The following is a 17,697-nucleotide window of genomic DNA, read 5'->3' as shown; positions in this document are numbered from 1 at the left end:
TACACTGGGAGTCATTTAAAATGCACAGTCTCTCTGTGGTACAAACCTTATTTATACAGTACATCCTTATGCCTTTCCTCCTCATAAATATGAGGTATGACTACATATGTTTATAAACAAATTCCTATTACCTGCATTTATAAAGTCACCTATTACCATAATCACCGAGTTCTACATTTATATTTATTAAGCAACTCTAAAACGAATTTAAAATGAAGTATGTTTACTGTTGCTTCTTGTTTCTGTCAAAATATTTGTCATTTGTTCTAAAAGAAACAATTCACAGAGGGACAAATCGTTCAGTATTTACTGTACAGTTACCTTCTAAAGGACCTAATCTTGCAGAATGCTCATCATCTGCAGAGCCTCTCATGGATCAGGCCTTTAAGTCAAATTAAAATACTCTAGAAATCTTGACACAAGTGACAACTTCCAGCTGGTTCACAATGATGACAAACTTTTGTCAACAACACCCAGTAAATACACACCTGCGCTCATTTTTTAATTATGGTTTCTTAATATGCTAAAGCGTCACAAGCAATGCATTTCTGGAGGATTACTGCAATTACATTTTGTGCTCAGCCCTGTTTGTATTTCATCTCGTGATGCACTAACAAACAGTATGAAATTCTTGCTGTGTTTTACTGTTTAAATAAACCTCGTATTTACTTAAGGTGCAAAAGCATAATACATCACGGTGTGAACTATCACAGCTCAAAAAAAAAAAAAATAAAAAAAAACCCAACAACTAATTTGCATCCTTTAATTCATCCAACATTTCCACTGCCCTGCCATTCCTCACCAATATTCAACCACAGTAATGCAGATAACTGGCCACCCAAAATGGTTACATGAAGGTGCACTTTGTCCTCTATGGCACAGACTTATATCTGCCATGCCACATTTAGTCACACGCAGCCTGGGGTCTCTAACATGGTAGCATTATCCTGGGCTGGCTATAAAGCTATTTCATGTATTTAAGATCTTTTACTAATATATTTAACTCACCACCCTAATAATGTTAGAATTGGTTATTGTAAAGAACTCAAGAGCTACAAACAGATCTATGGACAAGAAAGTGTGCTTTAAACATAGGAGAGTTTATGCTGATAAGAGACAATGAGCAGCATATTCACTTGCCTCTGTCAGGGGAATATGTTATTGCCGCTGTGGAGGAGGAGAGACGCTTACTGATTGGTGACTCCATTTGCTTTGGCAGATTCATTGTAGAAGCTGAAAGTTTGTCACATGCTGCAGAGAGACGCATTAAAGATATTTATATTCATACTACAGTGTTGAACGCTCCCAAAATTAACCTCTCATTTTTTACTCATGGATCTTGTAATTTATCTGGGGGCAATGAATAATGTAGAACAGATAATCCTATTCCAATTGCTGTAGATACCAGCATTTTATAAGATACAGTTTGGGATACAATTTTTCTACTTGTGATTTTAACATTTCAATTTTACAATACCCTGTGCAATACAATGCCAGGAGCAAGTGACTTCATACTAAATCCAAATGAATGAAATTGTATCAAGGAAAGAAATGCAATAGTTGTACAAGAAGAAAATACATAGGCCACACAAACATAACAAATTTGAACTCTTCCCTGACATCTCTCAGCTTCAGTCTGGAGGAGATGAGATGTATATCAGCTCCTCCAAAATACTATTCTAATGCAAAATTCAAGATATTCAACACTAATTTATGCATTTATAGGATGAATGATAGCATCATTTACCTCTTTACCATCTTGTGCATGAGAACTTTCAAAACAATAACTTGGTTTTGGCCCAACTGTTTATATTTGTTTTTATTTCTGTTATAATACTGTTTGAGAAAGTAAATTTTGGCTTGATGACTATTCCTACATACTCATAAGTTCAATATAATGATGGAATCACTTATGCCCAATTATTGTAGTGGTGAACTACGACGTGTTGTTCATTATGTAATGGTCAGAACCTACAAGCATACTGGATGTCTTCAGGGGGGTTGTTTATGTTTTAAATTTTGTTTCTTCTGACAACAATAAAGAAGTCTCAGCTGGTAACTCACATTCATGTTATAAATTCTACAGTCCTTGCTCAACTATGAGTTCCACTTACATCAGTGGAAGTCTTGCCAAAGTGACAACTGCAAGATTTGGCCCTATCTGCTACAGCAAGCAATAAAATTCCTTATGTTCACATTTTTAAAAGGTAGGTGCAATGATTGCTTCCAGAAAATGCATGCAAACCTGCAAATAACTTATTTGTACATTAATACTGCTTTGTGTGAACATTCACCCATGTCTGCACAAAAGTAAGAGTCTTGGGGTTTACATACATGTTTTTTTGCAGTACATCAGTTACTCATGCATTTTGCAGGCATAACCATTGTGCCCATCTTTGTAAAAACAGCTCTTGAGTAGGTTGGCTGTGCTAGATTTCCAAAATATGTCAAATATATTTGCAGCTGAAGGAAAAAACAAACATCACCAAAAAAACCCCAAACCCCACAATGTACGATTCATCCCTGGTATAGACACACAAGATCTATTTCACAGTCCTCTGAAATTAATATTCTAATCTAACATATAATATAAAATTAAATAAAGTTGTCAAAGGACAAACGCAGAATCAGAATTTGTAATCATTATTACAATGTTCAAAAGACTTCAGCATACTAAAACAATGCTTACTAATTTTTAACATATTGTGGATGTAGAGGGTGGGGCTGGAAGGAATAGATAGCATGTCACCCATCATGTATCTCCATAACATATTTACTCTTATTGTATAATTGAAATGTTTTAAAATAGAACCTCTGCCCCATCAAGTCTCTCTTGAACAAGCTACTCAAATGATATACACACACAAAAACTACAAAAACATGTATCTGTGCCCACAAATTTGACAAAGACGTGAATTTATTGAGTTATTCAAGTCCACAGTTAGTGAGAAAATTATGGAATGTCTCCATTGTGCTGGAATGCTAGGCATGCATTGGTTCACTATGACAAAATCAAAAGAAAAAAGACATTTATTCCATATCTTTAACGGTAACAGTGTAGAGTACCAGACTGAAATAATAAGAAAAACAGTGGTTAGGAAGGACAAGATCAGTGAATGATTTAAAGTGATTAGAACAGTTATAAACGAGACACTATGGTACTGTGATTCTCTGAAATACCATTGTAGGAATCAGCAGCAGCAGTAGAGGTCACAGGGTCTGAAGGAAGGGTGTTGGCAGCTAAACCTAGGAGAGGGGGTGGGGTATTTTCTGATTCACCTATACAGCAGAAAAATCAGAGCAAAGAGAGGTGAAAGAAATTACCGAATAGATTAAAAAAAATAATGTATAAGCTATACTAGAAAATTAAAGAGGTTGCTTTCTAGAAGCATAAGAGATGCTTTTATTATGTTGCAAGTATATTTCTTGCCCAATTTTTCTTAAATGACAAACCCTGAAAATTTAATGTGATATAAAGCTAAATGTTTTTTGCTTTAACATGGACAGAAAAATATATTTTAGAAGAGAGCAGCAGTCATATTTCATCATCTGAGCACAGGGTTTTTTGTTTTTCTTTTTTAATAAACCAGTCCATTTGGAAACCCAGTGAATTTAAATGATATAAATAGAAGAGAGATGAATACCTTTTTGAAACGTAAAAGCAGTTCATGGTTGATTATGAAATAATTATGAAACCAAATCAAAAAGAGCAACAACAACAAAAAAGTACGTGGAAAAATCCATTTTAAACTGTGAATGCTGCATAATCATCTAGAAATCCCTGTGAGCTTTTAGAAGTGCCAGTGACAAAAACAGATTGTTTTCCGCAAAGGTTTGGGCAGCACTAGGCTCCTTTGTGAATACAGCAAGCTAAACGTATTGGGGTTTTTTAAAATTTCATTTTAGCATTTGCTGTGATCCCCAAAACAATTTCTGATTACTCTATTAAAATGACCCTGCTTTCACAAACTTAGGAGTGACCTTTCTTCCCAGGAGATAGCATAGACAGGAAACCTGATAAGCTATTACAAAGCATTTATTCATGCTACATTATCAACAGCCCTCACAATATCACAGTAACTATAAACAGGTACCTTCTTTCTATCTTTAATCTCATGCATTTTGCACTTCAGGATCTGCAATGCAGGCAGCTTGTTTCACTCACCATCTCTCCCTCCTGAGCCTGCAGTCAGTGCTCCTCCCCACGACCATCGCTTCTGTTTCTGTTCCAGCTGCTGACTACGTTCTAGTGAACGACGCATCATGGCTTCTAAACGTTCCTGGTTAAATTGTTGCAAAAATGGAGAGAGAGAGAAATAAAATCTAATTCAGTTCACCTGGGCTTTCTGATCAAAACTAAAAAATAAACATCATTTGTCACCACACATAACAGGTTCCTGTAATCATGCTATCAACAAAAGAAAAACGACTGAATACAGAAGGTACCAGTATGTCTACCTACCTCCAGAGAAGAGTATCCTTTGTTTGCAATCCACTGAGGTCACTACAGAGGCCTAAGTAAACACCACAGGTTGCATCACTGCCTAGCATCTGTTCCTGCTGGTGAGTCTGCTGCTGTGCTCTGGACTTAATTTGTGTAAGAATAATGCTTGACAAGCATTAACTCCTTCTTGTCTAAGCAGGCCTCAGGTTTTTCTCCTTCAGTATTAAAGCTAGATTGCTGCAATGCCAGTGGCTCCTCCTAGCTGCACAGATAAATGATCATTTCAAACCTGAAGCAGGTTGCATTTGCAGGATGACATTTTTCTTTTCTTTTTTTTTAAATCCCTGCTTCCCCCAAAACACCTTCTACAGATTAGATATTTAAGATTGTCTTTATCCTAATCTGAGTTGCATAGACCATTCCATTTAGATACACCTTTTTAAACACATATTTACTACTTCTTGCTCGAACAACTTGCTTCCCCCTCCCTTACCCCCGCATCCCCCCTCCCCTTCACTCTGCCTGGTATATTGTTTTTTTCTTTTTTTGGTCCCTTTGGAAATCTTGCCCCACCTTTAAACTTTCAACTGTTTATCCATGATCTTTCCACTACCTCCACCTCCTGGCCCTCACAGAAACCTGACTCCTCCATCCATGCCTGTTGCCATCTTCCCCCTACAGTGTGCGCGCTCTCTATGCTTTATTGGTCAAGATGTTGGCACTGGTCTTTTACTTTCTTACTCTTTTTCCTTCAAAATGGGCATCTATTGTTCTTTGCCCTCTGCTTATTTTTTGCATCTATTGCCTCCCACGGTCCTGGTCCTTCTTCCTCTCTTTCTCCAAACTGCCTTCCATCATCCTTGGCCACTTCAGCCTCCATGCTGAAGATCAGTCCAGTTGTGCAGCCTCTCACTTTCTTACCCAACATTCAGTCATTCATTTGGTTTTTAACCTCAGTTCCTCTACTCACTACCTCAGTCACTATTTTTCACGAGACACTGGATTCTTATGCTCTAAATTTTCTGTCCCTGATCACCACATTATCTTACTTACTCATCGCTGTTAAACCCCAACCCAATCTCAAAATCCATGTGTTACCTCCAATCTATTAAATTATCAACTTCCCGCTGACATTAACACCATCCTTTTATCATTATCCTCTTTCACTTTGGCAGAGAACACTGGTCTCCAGAGGCAATGCATAAGGGGCACACAAGGTCATATCCTCCCTCCCCTCCTCACCCCCCGATTTGCTGCTTGGCTTCTACTGAGCACGCTCACAAGGACTTCTCATAATATTTACCTTACAAGTTGCCATTTGGGTATCATATGTAAACAGGTAACACACTAGATATTAATATTATTGCGTGATTTACGTACGTTTAGCATGTGAAGAGTTAGCTAGGTGTGCTGGAAATATGTTTAGATCAAGCATACTAAGTAGAGTGAATAACAAGCCTGCCCTAGACAAAGGAATGTGGATTTAACTGTCTGCCTAGCTTGATTACAGGCAAAGGACAATGAAAGTACATTTACATATAAGGTGAACAAAGTAATCAAGTTAACAGGTGATGGAAGAGCATGGTGAGCATACTAGGGGACTCCCCAGAGTCTGAACCCTCAGAAGGTCTTCATGGCTCTTGAGGCAAAATCAATGGACTTTGGGGAATAAAATGGGAGCAAACATCCTGGCTCTCCATCACTTAGGGGACAAAGGGAACAGCACCCTCTGATTCTGTGAATGCTGGATCCTCTGGCCTGAAGGGCAAGAGATTCTGGTAGTTTGAGGTCAGTGAGAAAGCTTAGGCAAAGATTGTAACTTGTTAAAATTAAGTTTTAGTCACTAGGAAACATGTTTCTGTTTTATTTGTAACCATTTGTCTCTGGTACTCTTGCTTAGTATCACTCAAGTCTACATTCTTTATCAATAAACATATGCTTAGTTTTACTATAAACCATCTCAGTGCTGCGTATTAAGATAAAGAGCATGTCCTATTTCTGGCCGAGTGTAAATGCCTCCACCCCATCCTCCTCCATGATCTATCCACTGATTTCAGCAGCAGGCCACTTCCTACTCCTGGATTCTGCTCTACTGGTTCTTCCTCTCCCTCTCCAACCGCTCCTTTAGTTTCTCCTCTCCCTCTTTCGTGGATTCTTTCAGTCTCTCTCAGGGCTCTGTCCATTGTTCCATCTTTTCCCGCTACCCTGGATGACCTAATCTGATCTCGAACTTTCAGCTATTATTGTCTATCTACTGATGAGTCCTTCATCTATGTCTCCATACTGACATCTCCCCCTTTGATCTGTCTCTCATCTCCAGCTCTCTTTAGAACATCACATCCTAAATACCCTGCCATTAGCTAATGCAAAACATGCCAAAAGCAAACTGCAGCTTTTTGTCCTTTTTTCTGATGTCACTGTCAATACCATCAGTGTCTAAACAGACACACAAGCTCCCTTCTCTTTTTCTCCCTCCTCATTTCCCACCCTCCCTCCAAGTGCATGCATAGAGAGGCACACACAGGCCACCACAAAATCCAGACGTCTCTCTCTCTACAATATCTCAGAAAAAACCATACCTTCCTTCCTGTCTCTGGGAGTAACATGCTTGTCCATACTGTGGTCTTCTCCTGCCTTTGCTATGCAGCTTTTCTCTGTCTCCCTGATTCCAGACTTGCTCCCCTCCAGGCTACCATGCCATGACCTAAACAGACTTCCTTTCCTGCTTCTCTGACCACGTCATCCCCACATTCAAATCCCTCTGCTGTCTCCCACTCATCTTTCTGGTCCTCACCCTTCAAGGTCATATTAACTCCACAGCCTAATCATTGCTCTCATTTCCTTTCAGTTCCTCTACTCCTCCCAAGACTCCTACCTCACCCATCTCTTTATAGTCTCCTCCCACTCATTTACATTACTTTCTCCAGTTATCCTCCTTGCCTCTGAAATGTCATTCCACCAGCGTCATGCAAAACAATCACTCTTTTCTCTCATACCCCTCTTTAAACACACTTCCGCAAAACCTACCAACCTTATCATAGCTAATAAGTATTATAAACACACTTATTTAAAAAAAAACGTGATACTATATATTAAAATGTCAGCTGGTTATAAGAGGCAATGTGTATTTGTTTTGTCTGTTTATAACTTTAATATTCCATGGGGCAAAGATCGTGTCATCCTCTGTTTTGTAGGTCAGATAACACAATGATGGCATTTAAAATAACTAATAACACTGTTCTATGAACAAAATAAAGCACAAAATGAAATAGTCTAAAGGAAAAACTGTGGTTTTTTTCATATTTATTTGAAAACTCATGTTACCCACATTTAGAATTTGATATCTTAAATTGTATAGTATGAAACTACAAAGAGAGAAGGATTTTCTGTATATTTTATTTGGAAATATATACTTTCATTTATGTAGTGCCTTTCATCAAAGAATCACAGAACACTTGAATATTAAACCCTCACAAAATTAACAAACATATACATTAACATTTTAAACTAGCAAAATATCACATACTTAAAGAAAAAACTAAAAAACCCCAGCTTGTTAGCCTATAAAATGCAGGGTTAGCAAAAACAACATTTGGATTTAGTACTGTTACAACCAATTTATTTGCCCAGGAATAGCTAACCAGTAGGACACAAATGCATTTCTCCATCAGCAACGCAAAATGTGCTGCCTTTGTTACATAGACCCTAACTCCTTGAAAGACATTTCATACACTATGCCGGCTTCCCATCTGGAATCTGTAATAGCTATTGTGAACATAACTGCTGCACTATTGACATGTTGAGCCATCAAAAACAATCCTATAGTATTCCATGAGCTTCGCATGAAGGTTAAATCAAGAATAAGCAAACTATGAAAACCTGAATAGAGCCACCTACTGTTCATACAGAAAATATAAAATTTCTGCATTCCAAAAACCCTTGTAGCCATCAACCCAAGTTTCTTCAGTCTAAAAAACAGAACCATTTGGATCACCCCAAATTAACTCTTTTTAAAAAAGCATTAGCACAGAGAACGCAAGTAAATTGATCAAGAACTTCCCTTTCATCTATACAAAATATAATACACACAAATGGCAAAAGAATCCAATTTCTTTTCTCATTCAAACTGGAGGTTATTTTACAAATATCATGGGTATAAACAAAAAGGAATTTGTTAAAAGGACAGCTTAAAAAAGTCATGCTCCTGCCTGAAATTTTTGTACCCACTGTTACAAACAACTAGCTGACTGTAAGATTAGAGAAAAAAATAATTCTGTTCACCTATAGTAAACAAAATGAAAAAAGAGGATTTTAAAAAAATCAAAACTGTGTATATAGTTAGTTGCACTATTTCTAAATACCACCACCCAGTCACTTTCAACTTTTATTTGTGTGGGTCTTTTGCATAGCAATGGGGGAAAGAATTTTTTTGTTTTGTTTTAAAGGGAAAAAATGTGCATTGTAAAAAAATCACAAAAATGTTTATGCCGGCCTTCACCACTCCTTCTAACTGCCCTTCTGCACACAACCCTTTACCAAACTACCCTCATTTAACACAACCTATTTCTACTCCAGACATTCGTACTGACAGGGAAAACATATCTGGTGAACAGGTGTGCAGAAGGTCTGTGGTATACGATAGTTATAGCAATGATAATGGGCATGTTTGCAGTTGGAGGAGAAGTATGAACTGATCGGTTGCTTAACTTTATTTCTTTACTTTTGTGAGTTTGTGTCAGGTAAGTTGCGTGTGTAATAACTTAACTGTTTGACAATAACTTTTTTGTGTATTTATATATTGGATTAAGTTACACACAAATGAATTACAACACTTATTATGAAAAAATTATTATTCACGTTTTTTGGTTCAAAAAGTAATTAACTGGAGTCCCCAAACATTCATGAATATTTCCAATCTATTTTTTTTAAAACACATATCCTTCCCAAATGCGAGTTTCAAAAATATGAAATTTACTCCATAATGAATATTTTACTGAGAGAAGTCCTTCCAATGATGCAGAATGATTTTACAACCGCTATTACCAAGATGTCTTGAAGTTGGGAGCTGGGTTTTGTGTATGTACCTATTTTGCAGTGCTTGTTTATTTAAACCTCGATACAGTGGTAGATACAATGTTAATTTTATCTTTTTCATAGAATCATAGAATATCAGGGTTGGAAGAGACCTCAGGAGGTCATCTAGTCCAACCCCCTGCTCAAAGCAGGACCAATCCCCAGCTAAATCCCCAAATCCCTAAATGGTCCCCTCAAGGATTGAACTCACAACCCTGGATTTAGCAGGCCAATGCTCAAACCACTGAGCTATCTCAACCCCACGGATTATTTTTAAAAATATAATTTGACATTTTTACCCCAAAATGATGTATGAATGGGCAGCGTAGAAAAATATGAGAAAGAGCACCCAATATGCTTGACACAGTCAGTCCAAGTCAGAATGTAATCCAACGTCGTACATTTTGGGAGGTGTTCACATTGCTTTATTAACAAAAAGTGAGAGGAGCAGAGGACATTACATCTAAAAAGAGATACATTTAGAATATGTTGAAAGACCTACTAAAGCACTCCAGTCTCAGAAGTGCTTTGGGGTAGGAGTGGGGACAGACCTGCATTTTAGTAAAGTATGAGGAACAAACTTCCCAAAACCATTGGCTATACACTAATAAAAACCACACTTGAAACTTTTCTGGACAAGAGAGTGCTTTCTTCCTTGAAATGTCAGAGGTTTTTAATCCAATGCTATTGGATTAAAATAAATATGGAGATAAAAATGGTGCCATCTGGAACCTCTAGGAAAAAAAGGAGTAGCTAATAAGGAGAGGGTTACGTTAAAGTAAAAATTCAGTTTCTACTTGTCACATTCACACAGTTCCTATCTGAGGAAATGCTCCTAAATAATGATAGAAAGTGGAAACACACCCACTGTCACTCCACTCTGCAATGTGGCTAATCACCACCTCAGAGAGAGCCTTGCTGGAGCCACTCCACTTTTACTATCAATTCCCTTCAAAATACACAAACCGCCCTATCTGCCTTTGCACAGGGAACAAGGAAGAAGAGAAGTCAGAATAGGTGGGACTTTCACTACCTACAAGTACTTTTGAAGATGAGTTAGTACAAAATAGCTGAGCAAAGGATTCTCAGCTCTATGAAAGGAATAAGCCTAATACAGATTGTGAAGAACCATTCTCCTTTCTTTAAAAAAAAAAAAAAAAAAGTTCTACAGACTCAACAACAACAAGTATTTTCTACCCAGATTCTCATGGCTTATTCCACCACAGATATGCAATGATCTTCCCAGTAGATTTTCTGAAGATTTTATATACATATATATATGCATTTACAAGTGGGATGCAAGTGGAAGCACTTCTCTCTTTGAACATCACGAGAGGATGGTTACAGAAAGGTCTGTGATGGTGCATACACTTAACATAACACAAAAACTCACATAACACAAGAACCAGGGGTCACCCATTGAAATGAACAGACAGCAGGTTTAAAACAAACATAAGGAAGTACTTCACACAATGCACAGTCAACCTGTGGATCTCACTGCCAGGGCATGGTCTGAAGAATGAAAGTATAACTGGGCTCAGAAAAGAATTAGATAAGTTCATGGAGGATATGTCCAACTATGTCTATTAGCCAAGATGGTCAGGGATGTAACCCCACGCTCTGATGTCCCTAAGCCTCTGACTGCCAGGTGCTGGGACTGGACAGGGGATGGATCACTGCTAAATGCCCTTTTCTGTTCATTCCCTCAAACATCTGGCACTGGCCGCCATCAGAAGACAAGTTACTGGGCTAGATGGACCATTGGTCTGACCCAGTATAGCCATTCTTATGTTCTTATACTTGCCTGTTTTTTTTTTCCAGATGGATCACTGATATGCATTTCCAGCTGCTTCCAATTAGTTTAACACATCTTTGGGGAAAGTATTGTCATGGCAATGAAGTAATTTCAGAAGGAGATAGAGGTCTGTTGCTGCTCATTATAAAGGTAAAACAGGAGCAATTCTTAAGATGATTCATATGACACATTGGCGGGCAAGCAGGATGGTTGCCCTGGATTCCAACTTCCAGAGGGTGCCAGACTGCTGTGCCACTCAGCTTTGTTTACTTTTTGCTCCGCTGATTGGCTAGCCAAACGTTCTGTATTTTTTGCTCTGCCACTCAGGTGGGGCAGGAGTGAACCAAAAACATTTTCCATCTGGGCCGAAAAAACAACTATGGTATGAGACCATAATTTTTTTTTTTAAATGAAGCAAATCATTTCCACAGACAGTAAAGCACCAGATCATAGAAACAGGATGTCACAGTTAAAGTGGGAGAGGCCAGATTTTGTTTTCTCTTTTAAAGTTAAAGTCGGGGCAAAATGTACATAGACTAAAAGAAGAGAAATGGGAGTAATCATTTTGATACTACATGGAAATATTTTCTCTCTTTTGCAAAGGTGTTTTGGTCATAGGGAAGGTTATCAAGGCTCTCTAGAACGTGTCCTTACAAGATTTGAAAGTCAACTATTCTAGCAAAGTCATCATCTTCTCATGACATCTTTTTTCTTTCCCTGTCTTTTCAAAAAACGTAATTCTTAATCTTAAGCTGCAGTAGCAGTGCTAGTGTCTACTAAGGCCCAAGCCGTCTTCAACCTCTGTCCACGTGTGAACACATAATAATAGTAAGAGGAACCTTACTGTGTAACAGCAGCACAATAACCGCGGTGAACTTAAGTGTTAAAGTGAAATCCTGGAAGTGCAGGACAAGCTTGTGGCCATTTGTTTTCAGCAGAATTGGAACTTTCACACTGTATTTTAAGTCTCTATCCCTTTCTGGTTTGCTAAAACCTTCCTCATAGGGCGGAACTGCAATGATCCACCGCAAAGGTTCTTCCGAGATGTGAACATGCCCCATTTTATCGTGAGTTATTGTGCTAACTCTGAAACGTTGGCCTGGTCTACACTACAGAGTTAGGCTGATGTAAGGCAATTTATGTCGACCCAATTATGTCAGTACACACTACAGCTTTGTCCCACTGACGTAAGTGCCCTACTACACCGACATCATAACTCAACCTCCACAGGAGGCGTAGGGCTTATGTCAGTGTAGTTATGGCGTTGCAGTGTCTGCACAGACAGTGCTTTACTTGCACTGGCTGTTGACAGGGCTGAAATTGACAAGAAAGCCAGGCAGCCAGAGCCCAGCTGTCCCCGGCTCCCTGCCAGACTACACCTGCCCGGCTCCCCACTGGGCTGTTCATGTCCGCCCGGCTCCCCATTCAGGGAGGCGAGAAACCTGGGCAGCTGCCCCCGCGCTCAGTGGGGAATGGAGAGGCGAGAAGCACAGGCGGCTGGCACCCGCTCCCGGCAGGCAATGGGGAGCTGAGCGGAGCTGAGAGCCCGGGCTCTCAACCCCTCCCACTGCTCCTCTTCCACCAGTGGAAGCACTCCTGGTGAGGATGAGCATTACCGATAGGAGGAGGGTAGTGTGGATATCAGCCACTGCAGTAATTACTGTGGTGGCTGTAAGTCGACTTAACAAATTTTTACGTAAGTTTGTAGTTTAGACATGCCCATAGGAATGGGATCAGACCCAAGGTCCATCTCATCTAGAATCCAGTCTCTGGCAGCGGCCAGACTCCAGTCTTCCCCGCATAATGTGTGGCGTCACTTCAAGGATAAAGTAGGACATCAATACATAATATTCATATTACAATAATTATTCCTGGGGAATTCTGTGTGACTGCGCATCCGCAGACTTCATGTGCCATGCAGAATTTTTTTTCTCTGCTGGAAAAGTCCTGCAGTTATGCCTTTCACCCACCAGTGGCTGCCGTGGCGCCAGAACAAAGAGCAGCTGCTCCCGGGGGGCAGTATCCCCAGATGCAGATAGGGAAGAAAAGAGGCTGCTTTCCTTACAGCACCCTGCCCACCTCACACCACCCTGCCCTCGGGGCCAGGTCAGGAGGCATGGGATATGGGGGGAGGGATAGCATGGGGCACAGAGGGCTGCTGGGGGGGGGTCACAGACTGGGGTTCAGAAGGGCTAGTTGAGAGAGATAGACTGGGGCAGGGACTGAATGGGAGTGGAGGGGCAGGGACATATGGAGACGGGGGCAGATGTGCATAATTGAATGAGAGAGCCTAGAGGTCAGCCAGGGTCTGCATGTGGAGGCTCCCTAATAATCCCATACAAAAAATGCTCCATACTTCTCCCACCCACACCCAACAACCCACCAAGTTCACACCCAGGCTCCTTCCCAGCAATTACTTCTCTCTGCCTCAGCTCCTCCATTACCCAGGACTCCCCAAAACCTTTGCACGGCTTCTCAGGGGAGTGGGAAATACGGTTCTATATTGTAGTTTAAATGAATTATTACTCAGAGTTCTGTGCTAATGTGCCTAGTAATGAATCTATTTGTCCAAAAACATTTCCTGCATCTTTTTTGTTATCTGTATTGTTACAGACATATATGCTGACAGGTATTTTGAAATAAATTACCAAAATAATTGAAACTGGTGTGATTATACTGTGTTATTTTGACAAATAAAATATGCAGAATTTTACAGAATTTTAAAATATTGTGTGCAGAATTTTAATTTTTTGGCACAGAATTCCCCCAGGAGTAATATATTCACAATTTGCAGATGAGTTGTTTACTAACCCCCCCACACACTCCAAAAAAAACCCAAGAGATATTAATGGTGTCATAAATGAACAACTTTCAGAGATGCAGTACCAGTTTCCCCACAGGTATTCCCTCCCCTGCAGCCCACAGAGCATTTTGTCTCTGTGCAGTTTGCGAAGTACTGTATACCATTCACAGTGCTCAATAAAACATACACAACACACACAGATACATATGAAAACAAACTGTGCAGCTCTCTGAAATCCTATGTAAGTTTAGGCACAGCTGTTGGCTACCAGCCTGTAGGCAGCATGGTCCTTACTGCCACAAAGGTTGAGCCCCAGTGCCATAATCATTGGATAGCTCACGTCAAAGCATAACCATCCCTACACAACAGTCACGCTACCTGTGGTGGCTGTATTATATATGTCATAGCAGTATACCTCACCTCTTCTTCTCTGAGCTTCTGTTTCCTCTTCTCTTCAACAGCTGCTCTCTTTTGCTCCTCTCTCTGTCTCTGTTCCTCCAGTTTTCTCCATCGTTCTTCAATTTGCTTTTCATACTGAAGTTTTGCTCTTCTTTCCTTCTCCAAAATCTGCTGCTCTCTGGCAGCTTAAATAAATAAAAATACTTACTTAACTTGATTTGATTTTTCCTCGTCTATAAAGTCATTTACCAGTATGACAAAATGGGAAGCAAAGAGCAAAAGTATACCAAAAGCAAATATACAGGACACACTGGTGCAACAAAATCAACAGCACAATGCATAAAAATACACTATGCAGGTTAAAAAAAAAAAAGCAATAATCTAATTAGTATAATAAGTAATGGGGACACCCTTTTTTTGCAAACTGGCAGGTGCTCTATTTCTTCCATAGACAACATAATCAGACTAACAAGTGATCTGTATACATTATGAGTTCCTTCATAGCTTTATGGCTAAATTCTTCCCTGCACAAACACGCCTCCTCTGGCTTTTAAAGGGAGTCACATGTAGATGAAGAGGGCCGAATGTGGGTTTTAGAACTACAAAGGCTGATTGTTCCATTTTCTCTTCTTTGTCAGTATCTTCTTTAAAGAAAGAATTTAAATAGCTACAAAAGCTTTATGGAACAGCTTTGAACAGTGGTCCATTCAGTTAATAATTTTGTATGTTTCAGTTACCTTGTTTGTCACCTCTAGCTATTTGTATGAAGAAAATTTATTTTTGTTGTTGAGTTTGTAGCAATTGCTTGTTCCACATGAAAGTCATAATCCTCTTTGAGACACTAATTTATTGCTATAGAAATGATGACTGCAACATGATAAACAGGATAGTTACTTCAAGTGTATAGGGGAATAAATATTGGGAACAAATCAATAAATTATTAAGAAAAGTTTGCTTGAGAACTGGAGCTTTAGGTAAAAGGCAACAGAAAAATAATTCAGAATAGATATGAATGTATAAGAGTGCATATACACACACACACACACTTTAATATATATTTTTGCGCACACACTAAAAGTTGCATTAACTTGGATGGATCTAGACTGTTCTCAGTGGTACCAAATGACAGAACAAGGAGTAATGGTCTCAAGTTGCAGTGGGGGAGGTCTAGGTTGGCTATTATGAAAAACTTTTTCACTAGGAGGGTGGTGAAGCACTGGAATGGGTTACCTAGGGAGGTGGTGGAATCTCCTTCCTTAGAGGTTTTTAAGGTCAGGCTTGACAAAGCCCTGGCTGGGATGATTTAGCTGGGAATTGGTCCTGCTTTGAGCAGGGGGTTGGACTAGATGACCTTCTGAGGTCCCTTCCAACCTTGATATTCTGTGATTCTATGATTAATAGAACATTATTAAAGTTGAAAAATCATGCATCCAGACTCATTCTCCTCACCCTGTCAGTCCCCATCTCCACCCCTCAGACTGTTCCAGTCCCAGCCACTCCTCCCAACCATTTCTGGGTCCATCCCCTATCTACTGTTCCCAGTCCCATTTCCGAGCCAGTCCCAGTGCCAGTCCCCACTCCCAGCTCCTCATCTGATCCATCTCTCCCCGCAACCCGGGCCTACAGTCCCTTACCCCCATCCCCACTGGCTCTCAGTCCCAATCCCCCCTCTTCAGGTTCCTGATTCAATTCTAGTTGTGAACCCTCCCCTTCCGGCTCCTTCTCTAGTTTCTTGGCCCAAGTAATCTCAGCTCCCCCCTGCACCCTTATCTGATATGTCTCCCTTTCTTTCCCCGCCCCACTGGTTCTCATTTCCAATCTCCCTGCCTACTAGTCCCAGTCTCCACACTTGGCTCCTCACCCAGTCTCAATCTGCCCATTCCTTCCCCATTTACCTCCCCAGATTCCATTCCCAGTCTCATCTGGCTCTTGCTCCCAGTCATAGTTTCCTCTCCCACCCCTGTCAGCCCACAGTTGTAGTCTCCCCTCCCCTCACAGGCTCTTTATTCCAATCTACTTCCCCCTTCCTGCCCCCCAATCCTGGTTCTCATGCTCTCTGCACTCAAATCAGGCAGCTCTCTCTCCCACACTGATCCCAGGTTTCAAGTGCCCATTGGAGAGAGAGTCTCCCCCTTCTTATTTCAGGTGCCCACACCCAGCAGTGGCACGGCCTCTAGCAGCCCAGTGCTACTATTGCAGAGAATGCCCTGTTGAGACCCAGGCTGCAGTATGCTCAGTGCATACAGAATCTTTGGGGAATTTACCAACTAAAAACCTAAGATGTCTCTATTGAGCATGTTCAAACTGTGATTCTTCAAAGGCTTATAACTTGGCCAGATTCTGGCCCCTTTTCACAAGGACAGGAAAGGGCACATCCATGACAATGGCTATGTCTACACTGCAATTAGACATGCCTGGCTGGCCCATGCCAGCCTATTCGGGATAAGGGGCTCTAGCTCAGGGGCTGTTTAATTGCAGTGTAAATGTCCCGGCTCAGGCTGGGGCGCAGGCTTTCGGACCCTGCGAGATGGGAGGGTCCCAGAGTTTGGGCTTCAGCCTGAGCTGGAACCTCTACATTGTAATTAAACAGCCCTTTTAGCTTGAGCCCCTGTGAGCCCGAGTCAGCTGGCAAGGGTCAGCTGCGGGTGTCTAATTGCAGTATAAAGGTCACACAAAGGCCACACCCCTGCCAAATTTCAAGTCCCTACTCCAAAAAATCAGGGCCCTGCAGCTTTTCAAAGGAAAGGTTGCCAGAGATATTTGACATGAGCAAAACAACATTTTCTCTAGCCTCATTCTTGGAAACAACTGAATCATTTTGGTGAAATCTTCCAAAAATACCTGTCATGGCAAATTTCAGTCCAAATGTTTAAAGTTTGGCAAAGTTAAAAGCAGGATGTCTTAATGGGAAGTGTTGGGCAGCGTGCCCTGCCTATAATAATGAGGTAGAAAAAGTTATTCAGAAATATTTTGCGCACACACACACACACACACACACTCAACATTTCCCATGAGGTTTAAGTTGTTCTTTAAAGCATCAGAAACGACACCAATGAGTCTGAAAATAATTTTTGCCTCCCATGACTGAAAAATGAATTTGTAAACTTTAATTCATGTGACAGCAAGGCAAAGGAAATATTTAGTTTATGCCACTCTCACTAACTCCACTTTAATTTTAAAGTT

General features: G+C 40.3%; 1 protein-coding gene across 7 annotated transcripts in view; it reads right to left on the bottom strand.

Annotated features, from left to right (window-relative positions):
* Window positions 1–17,697, bottom strand: part of MAP7D2 (MAP7 domain containing 2) — a 132,733-nt gene that overhangs the window by 38,819 nt on the left and 76,217 nt on the right. For 3 of the 7 annotated variants that reach the window (XM_054006347.1, XM_054006337.1, XM_054006375.1), the window contains exons 3-6: window positions 14,536–14,699; window positions 4,166–4,280; window positions 3,181–3,279; window positions 1,141–1,251 (exon numbers count right to left, since the gene is read on the bottom strand). In XM_054006347.1, coding sequence (XP_053862322.1) covers window positions 1,141–1,251; window positions 3,181–3,279; window positions 4,166–4,280; window positions 14,536–14,699 — 489 coding nt within the window. Of the gene's footprint in view, window positions 1–1,140; window positions 1,252–3,180; window positions 3,280–4,165; window positions 4,281–4,462; window positions 4,632–14,535; window positions 14,700–17,697 lie in introns of those variants that run through there. The other 4 variants (XM_054006366.1, XM_054006357.1, XM_054006384.1 and 1 more) reach the window with 2 other exon arrangements.

This window comes from Malaclemys terrapin, chromosome 1 (genome assembly GCF_027887155.1).
Source record: "Malaclemys terrapin pileata isolate rMalTer1 chromosome 1, rMalTer1.hap1, whole genome shotgun sequence".
Lineage (NCBI taxonomy): Eukaryota > Metazoa > Chordata > Testudines > Emydidae > Malaclemys > Malaclemys terrapin.
This window is presented reverse-complemented; position numbering and strand designations above follow the sequence as displayed.